This window comes from Anolis sagrei, chromosome 4 (assembly GCF_037176765.1).
Source record: "Anolis sagrei isolate rAnoSag1 chromosome 4, rAnoSag1.mat, whole genome shotgun sequence".
In the NCBI taxonomy this organism is placed as follows: Eukaryota; Metazoa; Chordata; class Lepidosauria; order Squamata; family Dactyloidae; genus Anolis; species Anolis sagrei.
Window position 1 is genome coordinate 241,568,900 of NC_090024.1, and position 12,277 is coordinate 241,581,176.

Sequence of the window (12,277 nt, forward strand, 5' to 3'; positions counted from 1 at the left end):
TTATAAACCCCCTTGGGGTGAGAAAAACGGTATACAAATACTGTAAATAAATAAATAAATACTGCCTTTCTCACCCCTGGGGGTTTATAATTGCCTCTAGAACATGGCCATATAGCCCAGAAAAACCTACAACAACCCAATAATTGTAATTGTTTATTTTAATATATGTGTGGATGACATCGAATTGCTGTCTGTTGTAAGACCACCCTGAGTCCCCTCTGAGGTGAGAAGGGCAGGGTATAAATCTAGTAAATTAATTAAATTAATAATGTGTATCTCATACATGTTCAGGATCTGATTCACGTATATTACAAGTAACTACTAATTTGCCTGTGATTATGAAGCATGCACTCATTGAAGGAGGGAGTGCTTACATCTTGCAAAGACCTCTGACACATCCAATCAATTCAGGCCGGGCCCTGAGTCAGAGGGGTAGGTTTCAGCATGATCCCAAGCATTCCTTAAGTAGCACTTCACTTATCCGGGGGAAAGAAAGAGGACATCCTAGGAAATCATTACATGTAGCATGCCCATTGTCGCTGTGATTGTGTTTACTGTTATTTTATATTGTTATGCATTCATGTTTATGTAATTATGATGTTGTTTATTGTTTTCATTTTATTTTGTTGTAATATATTGTTTGGGCTTGGCCTCATGTAAGACGCCCTGAGTCCCCATTGGGGAGATGGTGGTGGGGTATAAATAAAGATGATGATGATGATTATTAAATCCCTGTAATGCAGTCTTAACCATCTCTTTAAGCTCAGTAAGCACCAAAAATGAGGCTAGGCTACTGCTCGAAAGGTTGTGACAGAATTCCAGAAAATTGCTTCAGTAAGAGACCAGGAGCCATTATTTTGCTCACCATTGTTTGGCTCTTCCATGCTTTTGCAAAGCTCTCTACATAGAATCATAGAATCAAAGAGTTGGAAGAGACCTCATGGGCCATCCAGTCCAACCCCATTCTGCCAAGAATCAGGAATATTGCATTCAAATCACCCCTGACAGATGGCCATCCAGCCTCTGTTTAAAAGCTTCCAAAGAAGAAGCCTCCACCACATTTTGGGACTGAGAGTTCCACTGCTGAACGGCTCTCACAGGCAGGAAGTTCTTCCTCATGTTCAGATGGAATCTCCTTTCTTGTAGTTTGAAGCCATTGTTCCACTGTGTCCTAGTCTCCAGGGCAGCAGTAAACAAGCTTGCTCCCTCCTCCCTGTGGCTTCCTCTCACATATTTATACATGGCTATCATCTCTCCTCTCAGCCTTCTCTTCTTCAGGCTAAACATGCCCAGCTCCTTAAGCCGCTCCTCATAGGACTTGTTCTCCAGACCTTTAATCATTTTAGTCGCCCTCCTCTGGACACATTCCAGCTTGTCAATATCTCTCTTGAATTGTGGTGCCCAGAGTTGGACACAATATTCCAGGTGTGGAATATTTCACTGACATCCGAGTCAGTGAAAATGCAAACCTAAGACAACAAACCTATCCAGTCACATGGCACACCATTTTAAAAAAAGAAACTAACTTTGCAGTTCACAACAGGGTCATGCTGAGTCATCCCAGACAGAAGACAGGATCTTTTCTGTGCCAATTCTGTCTCCTGTCCCTGGCATCAGCTGCACAAAGTCCCAGCGAGGAATTCTTCCCAGATTCAGAACCTGGGACCATCCCAGCAATAGAATATTTGGGGTTTGGGATTGAACCTAAATGCAAACTATATCATGGCATATCCTGAAGGACACAAATACAAAGTGTACAAAAGTGTCCACAAAACATCTATTTATACCCAGAGCTAGCCTGTACGAGGTATGTTTTGCTACTCCGCTCTACTATAAAAAGTACAGCACATCTATTTTTGCAGCACTTCAATGACTTTGCAGTCAGCCTTAATGAATGCTCAGTCTCAAATGGCTTAAAATGCACATCTAACTTCACTGTTCTGGTTTACCAGTATTGTTCCACAAGTCACCCTCAGGGAAATTGTAGTTCAATGGTTATTAGAGATCTCCAGCTGAGCTTTCCAAAGCAACAATTATCATGTCTCCTTCTGGAAACTGGCACCTATATAAAGGTGTGTAATACAGCTGTGCTCGAAGGCATGCCAGTTGTTCTTACCTGGGTGTGGTGCCTCTTGTAACAGAACTTGGAGCCGGCTGAGGGAGAGTAATGATGTCTTCATCCCCTCCATCTTCGTAGAAACTGGCCAAGGCAATCTGAAAGGAGGGATTCACAGCAGCTTCTGAGAGATGGCACCATCCAAAAGGACAGGAACGCAACGTTTAATCATCCCATAACAACACCTAAACCACCCAAACAACACCAGCAAGCAAACAGTCCCTTGGGGAAATCCTGCTAAATAAAACTGGGCTGGTCTCCAGCATTTTCAAGAATGCTTTGGGAAATTTTATACCCCAGTGAAGAAAATATGAAGGCCACAAAAGGTGGGAGGAAACCAACCAGGGAACTTGTGGTTCTTCCAACTCTAGTGTCATGAATCAGCATAGATCCCAGAAACCTGGGATGCAAAATGCAACCATTATACAGGGTGCAGCAGCATAACTTCCTTTTTTAAAATGCGCACCATTCAGTCGGTTGAAGACGTAGCGGAGTGCTAGTGGTCTCGTTCGAGAGGCGGGAGTATAAAGTTTTGTCCTGACACAGTTCAGTTGCCATCATGCGTTGGAACAGTGAGGAGTGTGCTTTTGCCACTGAGGCCTACTTTTCGAGCAGATTTGGAGTGGCCAGCCCGCTTTCCAGATTTGGCCCCTTGTGATTTTTTTCTATGGGGTTTTTTGAAATCCAGTGTTTACGTGAACCGTCCAAGGACCCTACAAGATTTGAAGACCAACATCCAGGAAGAAATTGCCAACATAACACTTGCTGTGCTGACAAGAGTCACAACAAATGCCAGAAATCGGTTTACTCAGTATACGGAGAATGGAAGACGTCACCTACCTAATTTGATCTTCAAAACTACATAAAACAAAACTGTAGGTGTGTGCCTATATTGTAAAAACTTTTTTTCTGATTCATACAATGGGTTTTATTAAGTTTTGAAAAAAGAAAATTATGCTGTTGCACCCTGTACAAGGTACAGGAAGGCAATCTTCAGCCTGATGTTCTGGCCTCCACCTCCCATAAGCCTGGCCTAAATTGGGCAACTTATTTGCAGGGCCAGTTAATTCCTTACCCAGATGCATGGAGATCATTTAAACTGGAGAGTGGACCTGCCCGTCTCCTGACTTGCCAACTCTCACTGGCATCAATATCATTTTATCTCTGTAAAAGTGTTTGAACTACATCAGGTGCAGAAAACCGATGAAACTAAACAGGCCACTGCCCGCAAGCTAAACAGATAGACAAAACCGAAAGTAAAGGAAGAATAATAGAATGCTAGAGTTGGAAGAGACCTCCTGGGCTCTGCACTGCTCTGTTTTGTTCTTATGTTCACTTATGTTATTGCATTGTTATTTTTGCAGTTTTGCATTCATTTTACTGTAATTGTATTATCGGGCTTGGCCTCATGTAAGCGGCCCCGAGTCCCCCTTTGGGGACATGGTGGTGGGGTATAAATACATTTATTATTTATTATTATCTAGTCCTACCCCCTGACAAGAAGCAGGAAAATTGCATTCAAAGCACCCTGACAGACTCTGTTTGAAAGCCTCCAAAGGAGTCTCCATTACACTCCGGGGGAGAGAGTTCCACTGCCAAACAGCTCTCCCCATTAGGAAGTTTTTCCTAATGTTCAGGTAGAATCTCCTTTCCTGTAGTTTGAAGCCATTGTTCGGCGTCCTAGTCTCCATGGCAGCAGAAAACAAGCCTGCACGCTCCTTCCTATGACTCCCCCTCACATCTTGAGCCATGGCCCTCATCATGTCTCCTCTCAGTCTTCTCTTCTGCAGGTTAAAAATGCCCAGCTCTTTAAGACGCTCTTCATAGGGCTTGTTCTCCATATCCTTGATCATTTTTGTTGCCTTCCTCTGAACACATTCCAGCTTAAGAGTAAACATCTCCCTTAAACTGCAGTGCATAGAATTAGACACAGTGTAATTTGCAGGTGTGACCAAAAAAAGGGGATATTTTGCACTTTAAGATTGAAGGTCAAAGGAATTATAAAAAAAATTACAATGGGCCCTTGGTATCCCCTATGGGGTTTAGTTTCAAGACCTCCCGCAAATACTAAAATGATCAAAAATCCCATTACATACAAATGGTGTGTCCCTTGTGTGTCTCTTGCGTAAAATAGCAAGGTCAGGCTTGAAGATTTTTGAAGGTACATAATGGTAAACAGAAAAGAAAAGAGGCAAAGAGGAGATTGTATTGTCGAAGGCTTTTATGGCCGGAATCACTGGGTTGTTGTAGGTTTTTTCGGGCTCTATGGCCATGGTCTAGAGGCATTCTCTCCTGATGTTTCGCCGGCATCTATGGTAAGCATCCTCTGACCTCACTACCTCTGAGGATGCTTGCCATAGATGCAGGTGAAACGTCAGGAGAGAATGCCTCTAGACCATGGCCATATAGCCCGAAAAACCTACAACCCAAATAGGAGATTCATTCAAAAAACGAGAATACGCATAAGTGAGTAGAAGTTTCCCAAGATGTTTTGTTTCCAATAAGGATGAAAGAGAAGATATCTTAGTAATCATACTGTCTGCATTAATCCTGGATTAAAACGCAATGAATATAGGAAATGCAGAATAGTCAGATAAAAATGTGTGGATGTGCAAGGCTTAAAGACTTAAGTCTAAAAAAAAAGGCAGATGAGACTCTGGAATGCCTAAGGAAACCTTTCCTCTCAAGGAGAGTGTCTCTGCAAAAGCTCTGTCTCTGAATTTCTTCTAATTCTGCTCATGTGAAATAAAATGATAGAACTTAAGGCAAAGATGAAAAGAGAATCTGGAGAGCCAGTCACAGGTGTTTGTGAAGTCTACTGCAACAGACCTCCAATAAAATAAAATAAAATCCCACAATAGGACTTCCAGGTAAAAAGCGGCTATGAAGGCACAATTCTCTGAGTGAAGGAAATCTGAAATATAAGATTACTGGAAATTTAGAAAGGGGAGAAACAAGCAAGCCAGGTTTCACTGTGAGGCGCAGCACTACTTCTCCTTGATAAAATGTGAACAGGCCCATAAACTCTTGTGAATTAGCTGATTATTTAGATGGATTGACTTAGATGACTGCAACCCTAATCTAGTTTTACAATCAACCAGCATCTTCCATTTGCCAATAATCTAGGTAATGGAAAACAAGGCACCAACAGTCAGTGTTACAATTCGTCCCTTACCATTGCTCTTTCTACTTTTTTGTTATTATGACATACATAGTCACTTGATTTCATCTCTCCACCTTTTTTTGCCAGAGATCCCTGACTTTTCAACAGAAGGAATAGGGCGAATATCTAAGATGCTTTGAGAACCATCTGTTGAGAGGGCTTTGTCTATTACTGTATGGCAGGAGGGAACAACAACAGGATTGGACAGACTTTGAGTTCTCTTCCAATTTTATGGTTTTGTAGGTGATCCCTCCCAAAACAGGACCAAACATGTCTGATTTCAGAAGGTTGGCACCGTTTTGTAACTGGCTAGTTTTGCAACTCACTAGTTATCAAGTTTTGTAGCTAGTTTTGTCACTGGCTACTTACAAAATTATTTTTCTTGAAATAAATCCAAGCCATGCCTTTGATCCTGGACATCAATCCAATTAGTTAGTTTTTAGGTGAAGAGTTCGAGTAGTAATACAATTATAATCTGGTTAAATATATAAAACACGTAGTTCATAATGGCTCAAAATAGGACATTTAACACACTTTTACATTTAACATTTCAGATTATCTAGCCTCTGATCAAAACATCCACAAAAGTGGACTCCACCACACTCAAAGGCAGCAGGATATTCCACAGTCAAACAGCTCTAACAGCCAGAAAACCCCTTTTCTATAGTTTGAATCCACTGCTCTGTGTCTAAGATACATGTTCTAAGATACACATTGGATCATGAATACATTACACTTGGAGGTCTCAAATGTCTTCATTTGATTCCCTCTGTGATGTGTGTGAAAAAGTCCAGCCCTATTAAGAGGGAAAACTCTGCTCCTTTTAGGAAGGAAGTAAATAAGGACAAACAGAAAGGTATGTACTTCTTTGTGAGATCATTCTCTGCCTCTCATGTCATATTTATCATCTGAGTTTAATATATAAGAGTCTAAACAGTCTTCTCCAACCTGGGATTACAATTCCCAAAACTCCCTGTATGTCAAAGTGCATAGTTGCAGAATCCATGGCTACAGACTTTTCCAAAAAGACGCCAATTGTGTGAAACTGATTGACTTAGGGCCCTTCCACACAGCCATATAACCCATAATATGGCGCTGTTCCAGTTCTTTAGGTGCTCCAGACTGAGAGAGAGTCACTACGGCCCCTTCCACACAGCTGAATAAAATTCCACAAAATAGCTTTGAACTGGGTTATCTGAGTCCACACTGCAATCTATTCCAGTTGAATAGTTGCCTTAGTGACTCTCTCAGCCTGGAGCACTTAAAGAACAGGAACAGCTCCATTCTCCCTGGAAGAGCACCACATAGGGAAACCTGTTCTTCCTGAAACACAAGTTGCCAGGCAGCAAGGAGCTGTGCCACACTGATCACTAGCCTATCACTAGCTGTGGTGAACACCCAAGATCCTGATCGTGTAGCAAGGAGAATGTCTTAATCATGAGAATGAAGCTGAGCTTCACCACACCAATCTTAAGCAAAGAGCTCTGGTGCCACTACCTTCTCTCTCTTAGGGCTCCCGCTGGTGTTGTCTTATCTTTAGCCACTATTTGAGAAATACTGGTTTAGCTATCAGAAGCACGGGGGATGAATGATATTTTAAAGGAGTAATGGAAGGAATAAAGGAGTAATTTCCTGCAACTCCTGACCAAGGTCCTAATCCAGTGATTCTCAACCTGTGCATCCCCGGATGTTTTGGACATCAACTCCCAGAAATCTAATAAACTGGCTGGGATTTCTGGGAGTTGTAGGCCAAAACACCTGGGGAACCACAGGTTGAAAACTACTGTCCTAATCAAAGGAACCAAAACACAATGACTGACCAAGATGAGGTTATGAGGCAGCAGCAAGGAAAGCAATGTCCCTCCTCATCCCATAACAAACCCCACAAGCACAGCTACACAGAAAGAATGGAATCTGATTGGAAGAGATAAGCCCACAGGATAATCCTCAGCAAGAAAAGACTGGGATCTTAGACGTTGAGATGGAGGGAGAAAGGTTTGATAGAAAGCAGGGGACAAAAGCCCAATCTATACTAGCCATTTAATGCAGTTCGAAGCCAGTTTTAAACTGTGGCGGCTAGGTAATGACTGCCAACAAAAGTGCACCAAAAAAGCCCCTTAATGTGCATCAGTATCCTACATCTATCACACCTTGTCTCCTCCATCAGTCCAGATAGGAAACCAGTCTTTTCTTTGGACAATAATGGTGAAAGATTATCCTGTGAGCTTATCTCTTGCAAACAGATCCTATTCTTGTCAGATAGCTCTGTTTGCAGGGTTAGCTATGGGATGGTGAGGGGCTCTGTGGGTTGTGTAATCACCATCATTGTATGGCGGCTATAGATTGGAAGGCGCTCATGGGTTGCCCTCTTTCTCCCCTCCTTGGAGGAACTTTATAAAGCCCCTTCTACACAGCTTTATAACATCCACACTGAATTGGATTATATGGCAGTGTGGACCCAGATGAAAGCAGATATTGTTAATTATCCGCTTTGATATTCTGAGTTAAGTCCCAAAGCCTTAAGACAGCTCAGAGCATTCTTGGGGATCCATCTCACGCGGCTTTTTTTTTTTTTTTGAATGATTACCATCTGGCAGACACTACAGGGTGACAAAGGTAATAACAAACAGACTGAGAGACAGCTTTTATCCTAGAGCTGTGGCTATGTTGAACTCAGTGACTTCTCATTGACGATGCATTGGGGGCTGTGTGGTGGTGGTGGGACTGTGGAAGGGTGGGTGTGTTGTGGCCTGTGCTGAGGAAAGCATTTAATTTCCCTGTGCAATGGCATTTTTTTGTTGTTCTTTCGTTCAGTCGCTTCTGACTCTTCGTGACCTCTTGGACCAGCTCATGCCAGAGCTCCCTGTCAGCCGTCACCACCCCAGTTCCTTCAAGGTCAATCCAGTCCCTTCAAGGATACCATCCCTCCATCTTGCCCTTGGTTGGCCCCTCTTCCTCTTGCCTTCCACTTTCCCCAGCCTAATTGTCTTCTCTAAGCTTTCCTGTCTTCTCATGATGTGGCCAAAGTCCTTCATCTTGGCATCTACTATCCTTCCCTCCAATGAGCAGTCGGGCTTTATTTCCTGGAGGATGGACTGGTTGGATCTTCTCGCAGTCCAAGGCACTCTCAGAACTTTCCTCCAGCACCACAGTTCAAAAGCATCTCTCTTCCTTCGCTCAGCCTTCCCTAAGGTCCAGCTCTCACATTCGTACGTTACTACAGGAAATACCATTGCTTTAACTAGGATCTTCGTTGCCAGTGTGATGTCCCTACTCTTTACTATTCTATCAAGATTGGTCCTTGCTCTCCTTCCAAGAAGAAACGTCTCCTGGTTTCCCTGGCTGCAGTCTGCGTCTGCAGCCATCTTTGCACCTAGAAATACAAAATCTGTCACGGCCTCCACGTTTTCTCCCTCTACTTTTCAGTTGTCAATCATTCATGTTGCCATAATCTTGGTTATTTTTATGTTTAGCTGCAACGCAGCTATTGCCCTTTCTTCTTTCACCTTGATTAGAAGGCTCCTTAGCTCCTCCTCGCTTTCGACCATCAGAGTGGTGTCATCTGCAATCGGGCTTTATTTCCTGAAGTATGGACTGGTTGGATCTTCTTGTGGTCTAAGGTACTCTCAGAATTTTCCTCCAGCACCACAGTTCAAGAGTGTCTATCTTCCTTCACTCAGCCTTCCTTATGGTCCAGCGCTCACATCCGTAGGTTACTACGGGAAATACCATTGCTTTAACTATGAGGATCTTCGTTGCCAGTGTGATGTCTCTATTCTTTAGACTATTTAGACTATGAGATGGCGAACGCTGACCGTTAATGAGGAGTAATGGGTTTGTATTGGTTTTATTGTTGTAATGCAGGAACTGTTGTTTGACTGTTAATTGCTGCTATATTGTTTTACTACTGTTATGTGATGCCGGCATCGAATTGTGCCTTTGTAAGCCGCCCTGAGTCCCCTCTGGGGTGAGAAGGGCAGGGTAGAAGTAACTGAAATAAATAAATTCTTTACTATTTTATCGAGATTGGGCATTGCTCCCCTCCCAAGAAGGAAGTGTCTCCTGATTTCCTGGCTGGAGTCTGTGTCTGCAGTAATCTTTGCACCTAGAAATACAAAGTCTGTCACTGCCTCCACGTTTTCTCCCTCTATTTTCCAGTTGTCAATCATCCTTGTTGCAATAATCTTGGGTTTTTTTTATGTTTAGCTGCAACCCGGCTTTTGCGCTTTATTCTTTCACCTTGGTTAGAAGGCTCCTCAGCTCCTCCTCGCTTTCGGCCATCAAAGTGGTATCATCTGCATATGTAAGGTTAATGTTTCTTCCAGCAATTTTAACCGCAGCCTTGCATTCCTCAAGCCCACACATCACATGATGTGTTTTGCATACATGTTGAATAACTTGGGGCAGAGTATACAACCCTGCCGTACGCCTTTCCCAATCTTGAACCAGTCTGTTGTTCCGTGGTCAGTTTTTACTGTTGCTATAAAGTTATTCTATTCTGTATTGTCGAAGGCTTTCATGGCTGGAATCACTAGGTTCTTGTGGGGTTTTTCGGGCTATATGGCCATGTTCTAGAGGCATTTTCTCCTGACGTTTCGCCTGCATCTATGGCAAGCATCCTCAGAGGTAGTGAGGTCTGTTGGAACTAGGAAAAATTGGTTTATATATCTGTGGAATGGCTGGGGTGGGGCAAAGAGCTCTTCTCTGCTGGAGCTAGGTGTGAATGTTTTAACTGACCAACTTCATTAGCATTGAAAGGCTTGGCTGAGCCTGGGGGAATCTTTTGTTGAGAGGTGATTAGATGTCCTTGTTTGTTTCCTCTCTGCTGTTGTGCTGTTTTAATTTTAGAGTTTTTTTAATACTGGTAGCCAGATTTTGTTCATTTTCATGTTCTCCTTCTTTCTGTTGAAATTGTCCACATGCTTGTGGATTTCAATGGCTTCTCTGTGTAGTCTGACATGGTGGTTGTTGGTGTGGTCCAGCATTTCTGTGTTCTCAAATAATATGCTGTGTCCAGGCTGGTTCATCAGGTGCTCTGCTATGGCTGACTTCTCTGGTTGAAGTCGTCTGCTGTGCCTTTCATGTTCCTTGAGTCGTGTTTGGGCAATGCTGCGTTTGGTGGTCCCTCTGTAGACTTCTTGTCCACAGCTGCATGGTACACGGTAGACTCCTTCAGAGGTGAGAGGATCCCTCTTGTCCTTTGTTGGATTTTCTTGGTGGGTTTGTAGATAGTTTGCATGTTGTGTTTCCTCATCAGCTTCCCTGTGCGGTCAGTGGTTCCCTTGATGTACGGCAGGAACACTTTTCCTCTAGGTGGATCTTCATCTTTACTCTTGTGGCTTGTTCTTGGTCTTGCAGCTCTTCTGATGTCTGAGGTGGAGTCTCCATTGGCCTGTAGAGCCCAGTTGAGGTGGTTCAGTTCATCTTGGAGGAGGGGGTTCACAGGGGGTTCACAGATTCAAATAATCTACAGCCCCTCCAAGAAAATCCAACAAATGCTACGTTCAGCAAAGGACAAGAGGGATCCTCTCACCTCTGCAGGAGTCTACCGTGTACCATGCAGCTGTGGACAAGTCTACAGAGGGGCCACCAAACGCAGCAGCATTGCCCAGACACGAATCAAGGAACATGAAAGGCACTGCAGACTACTTCAACCAGAGAAATCAGCCATAGCAGAGCACCCGAGGAACCAACCTGGACACAGCATATTATTTGAGAAATGCTGACCACTCTCACAATCACCATGTCAGACTACACAGAGAAGCCACTGAAATCCACAAGCATGTGGACAATTTCAACAGAAAGGAGGAGACCATGAAAATGAACAAAATCTGGCTACCAGTATTAAAAAACTCTAAAATTGCAACAGCAAAAACAGCAGAGGAAACAGGCAGGGACATTTAATTACCTTTCAAGAAGAGTTTGCTCCAGGCACAGTCAGCGCATTGTATGCTAATCAAGGTGGTCAGTTGAAACATTCACACCTAGCTCCAGCAGACAAGAGTCCTTTGTCCCACCCTGGTCATTCCACAGATATATAAACCCCTTTTTCCTACTTCCAACAGACCTCACAACCTCTGAGGATGCTTGCCATAGATGCAGGCGAAACGTCAGGAGAAAATGCCTCTACAACATGGCCATATAGCCCGAAAAAACCCACAGGAACCTAGTTATTCTATTCTATTTCTCCTCCAGGAAGGAAGGCACCATCAGAGCCCTCCCGAGAGATGGCCATGAGGGAGGGAGGAGGGAGCGAGAGTCCACTGGTCTTCAAGGCAGGTGGGATCTCTGTTCCTGCCCTCCTCACTAAGGCCTCCTTCCACACCTCGAGGCCTTCCCCGGGCCTCCCTTCTCCGAGCCTGGAGGAAGCCTGCCCGAGGCTCCAGAAGGGACTGGGCGAGGGAGGGAGAGGCCTACCTGCAGGTCCCCGCCCGCAGACTCCAGGAAGAAGCGCGCCCGCTCCTCCTCGGCCCCGGTCACGGCCACGAACTCCCGCAGCGCCTCCTCCCGATCCGCCATCTTGACCGGTGCACCGCCAAAGCGCTCCGACCCCCCGCTCCCGCCTCACCGCTCGCCTTCTTCCCGCTTCCGGCCCGGCTTGCAAAGCACTTCCGCTCCTCGGTTTTGTGGCCGGCGCTGCGTCCTTGTTTCAAACTAGTCCGGCTGGAAACAAGGGCTCGCCACAGCGCCACCTGGAGGCCGGATTGGAGACGCCGTTTCCCCGCCTCAGTCCTCTCTCTGGCGCCTCTGCCGCCTCTGTCTTGTTATTACAGCTAAAAAAAATATTAGCAGTTTAATTACTTAATTAATCAATAAGAAAGTAATTAAAATTGTAAAAATAATTTAATAACAATAAAATGATAAAACAATAAAAATATGAATATAAAATAACAGGAATAACCAAAAATAATGAAATAATAAAGTAGCAAAACAATAAAATGACAAAATAATAAAATAGTAAAGGTAAAGGTTGTCCCCTGACATTAAGTCCAGTCATG

At 43.9% G+C, this 12,277-nt stretch overlaps 1 protein-coding gene across 1 annotated transcript in view; it reads right to left on the reverse strand.

Moving 5' to 3' along the window:
• Positions 1-11,879, reverse strand: part of NSFL1C (NSFL1 cofactor) — a 30,725-nt gene extending 18,846 nt beyond the window's left edge. The window contains exons 1-2 of the mRNA XM_060771864.2: positions 11,697-11,879; positions 2,117-2,214 (exon numbers count right to left, since the gene is read on the reverse strand). Of these exons, the coding sequence (XP_060627847.1) occupies positions 2,117-2,214; positions 11,697-11,798 (200 nt within the window). The 5' untranslated portion in view covers positions 11,799-11,879. The remainder of the gene's footprint in view (positions 1-2,116; positions 2,215-11,696) is intronic.
• Between the last annotated feature and the right edge of the window lie 398 nt (positions 11,880-12,277).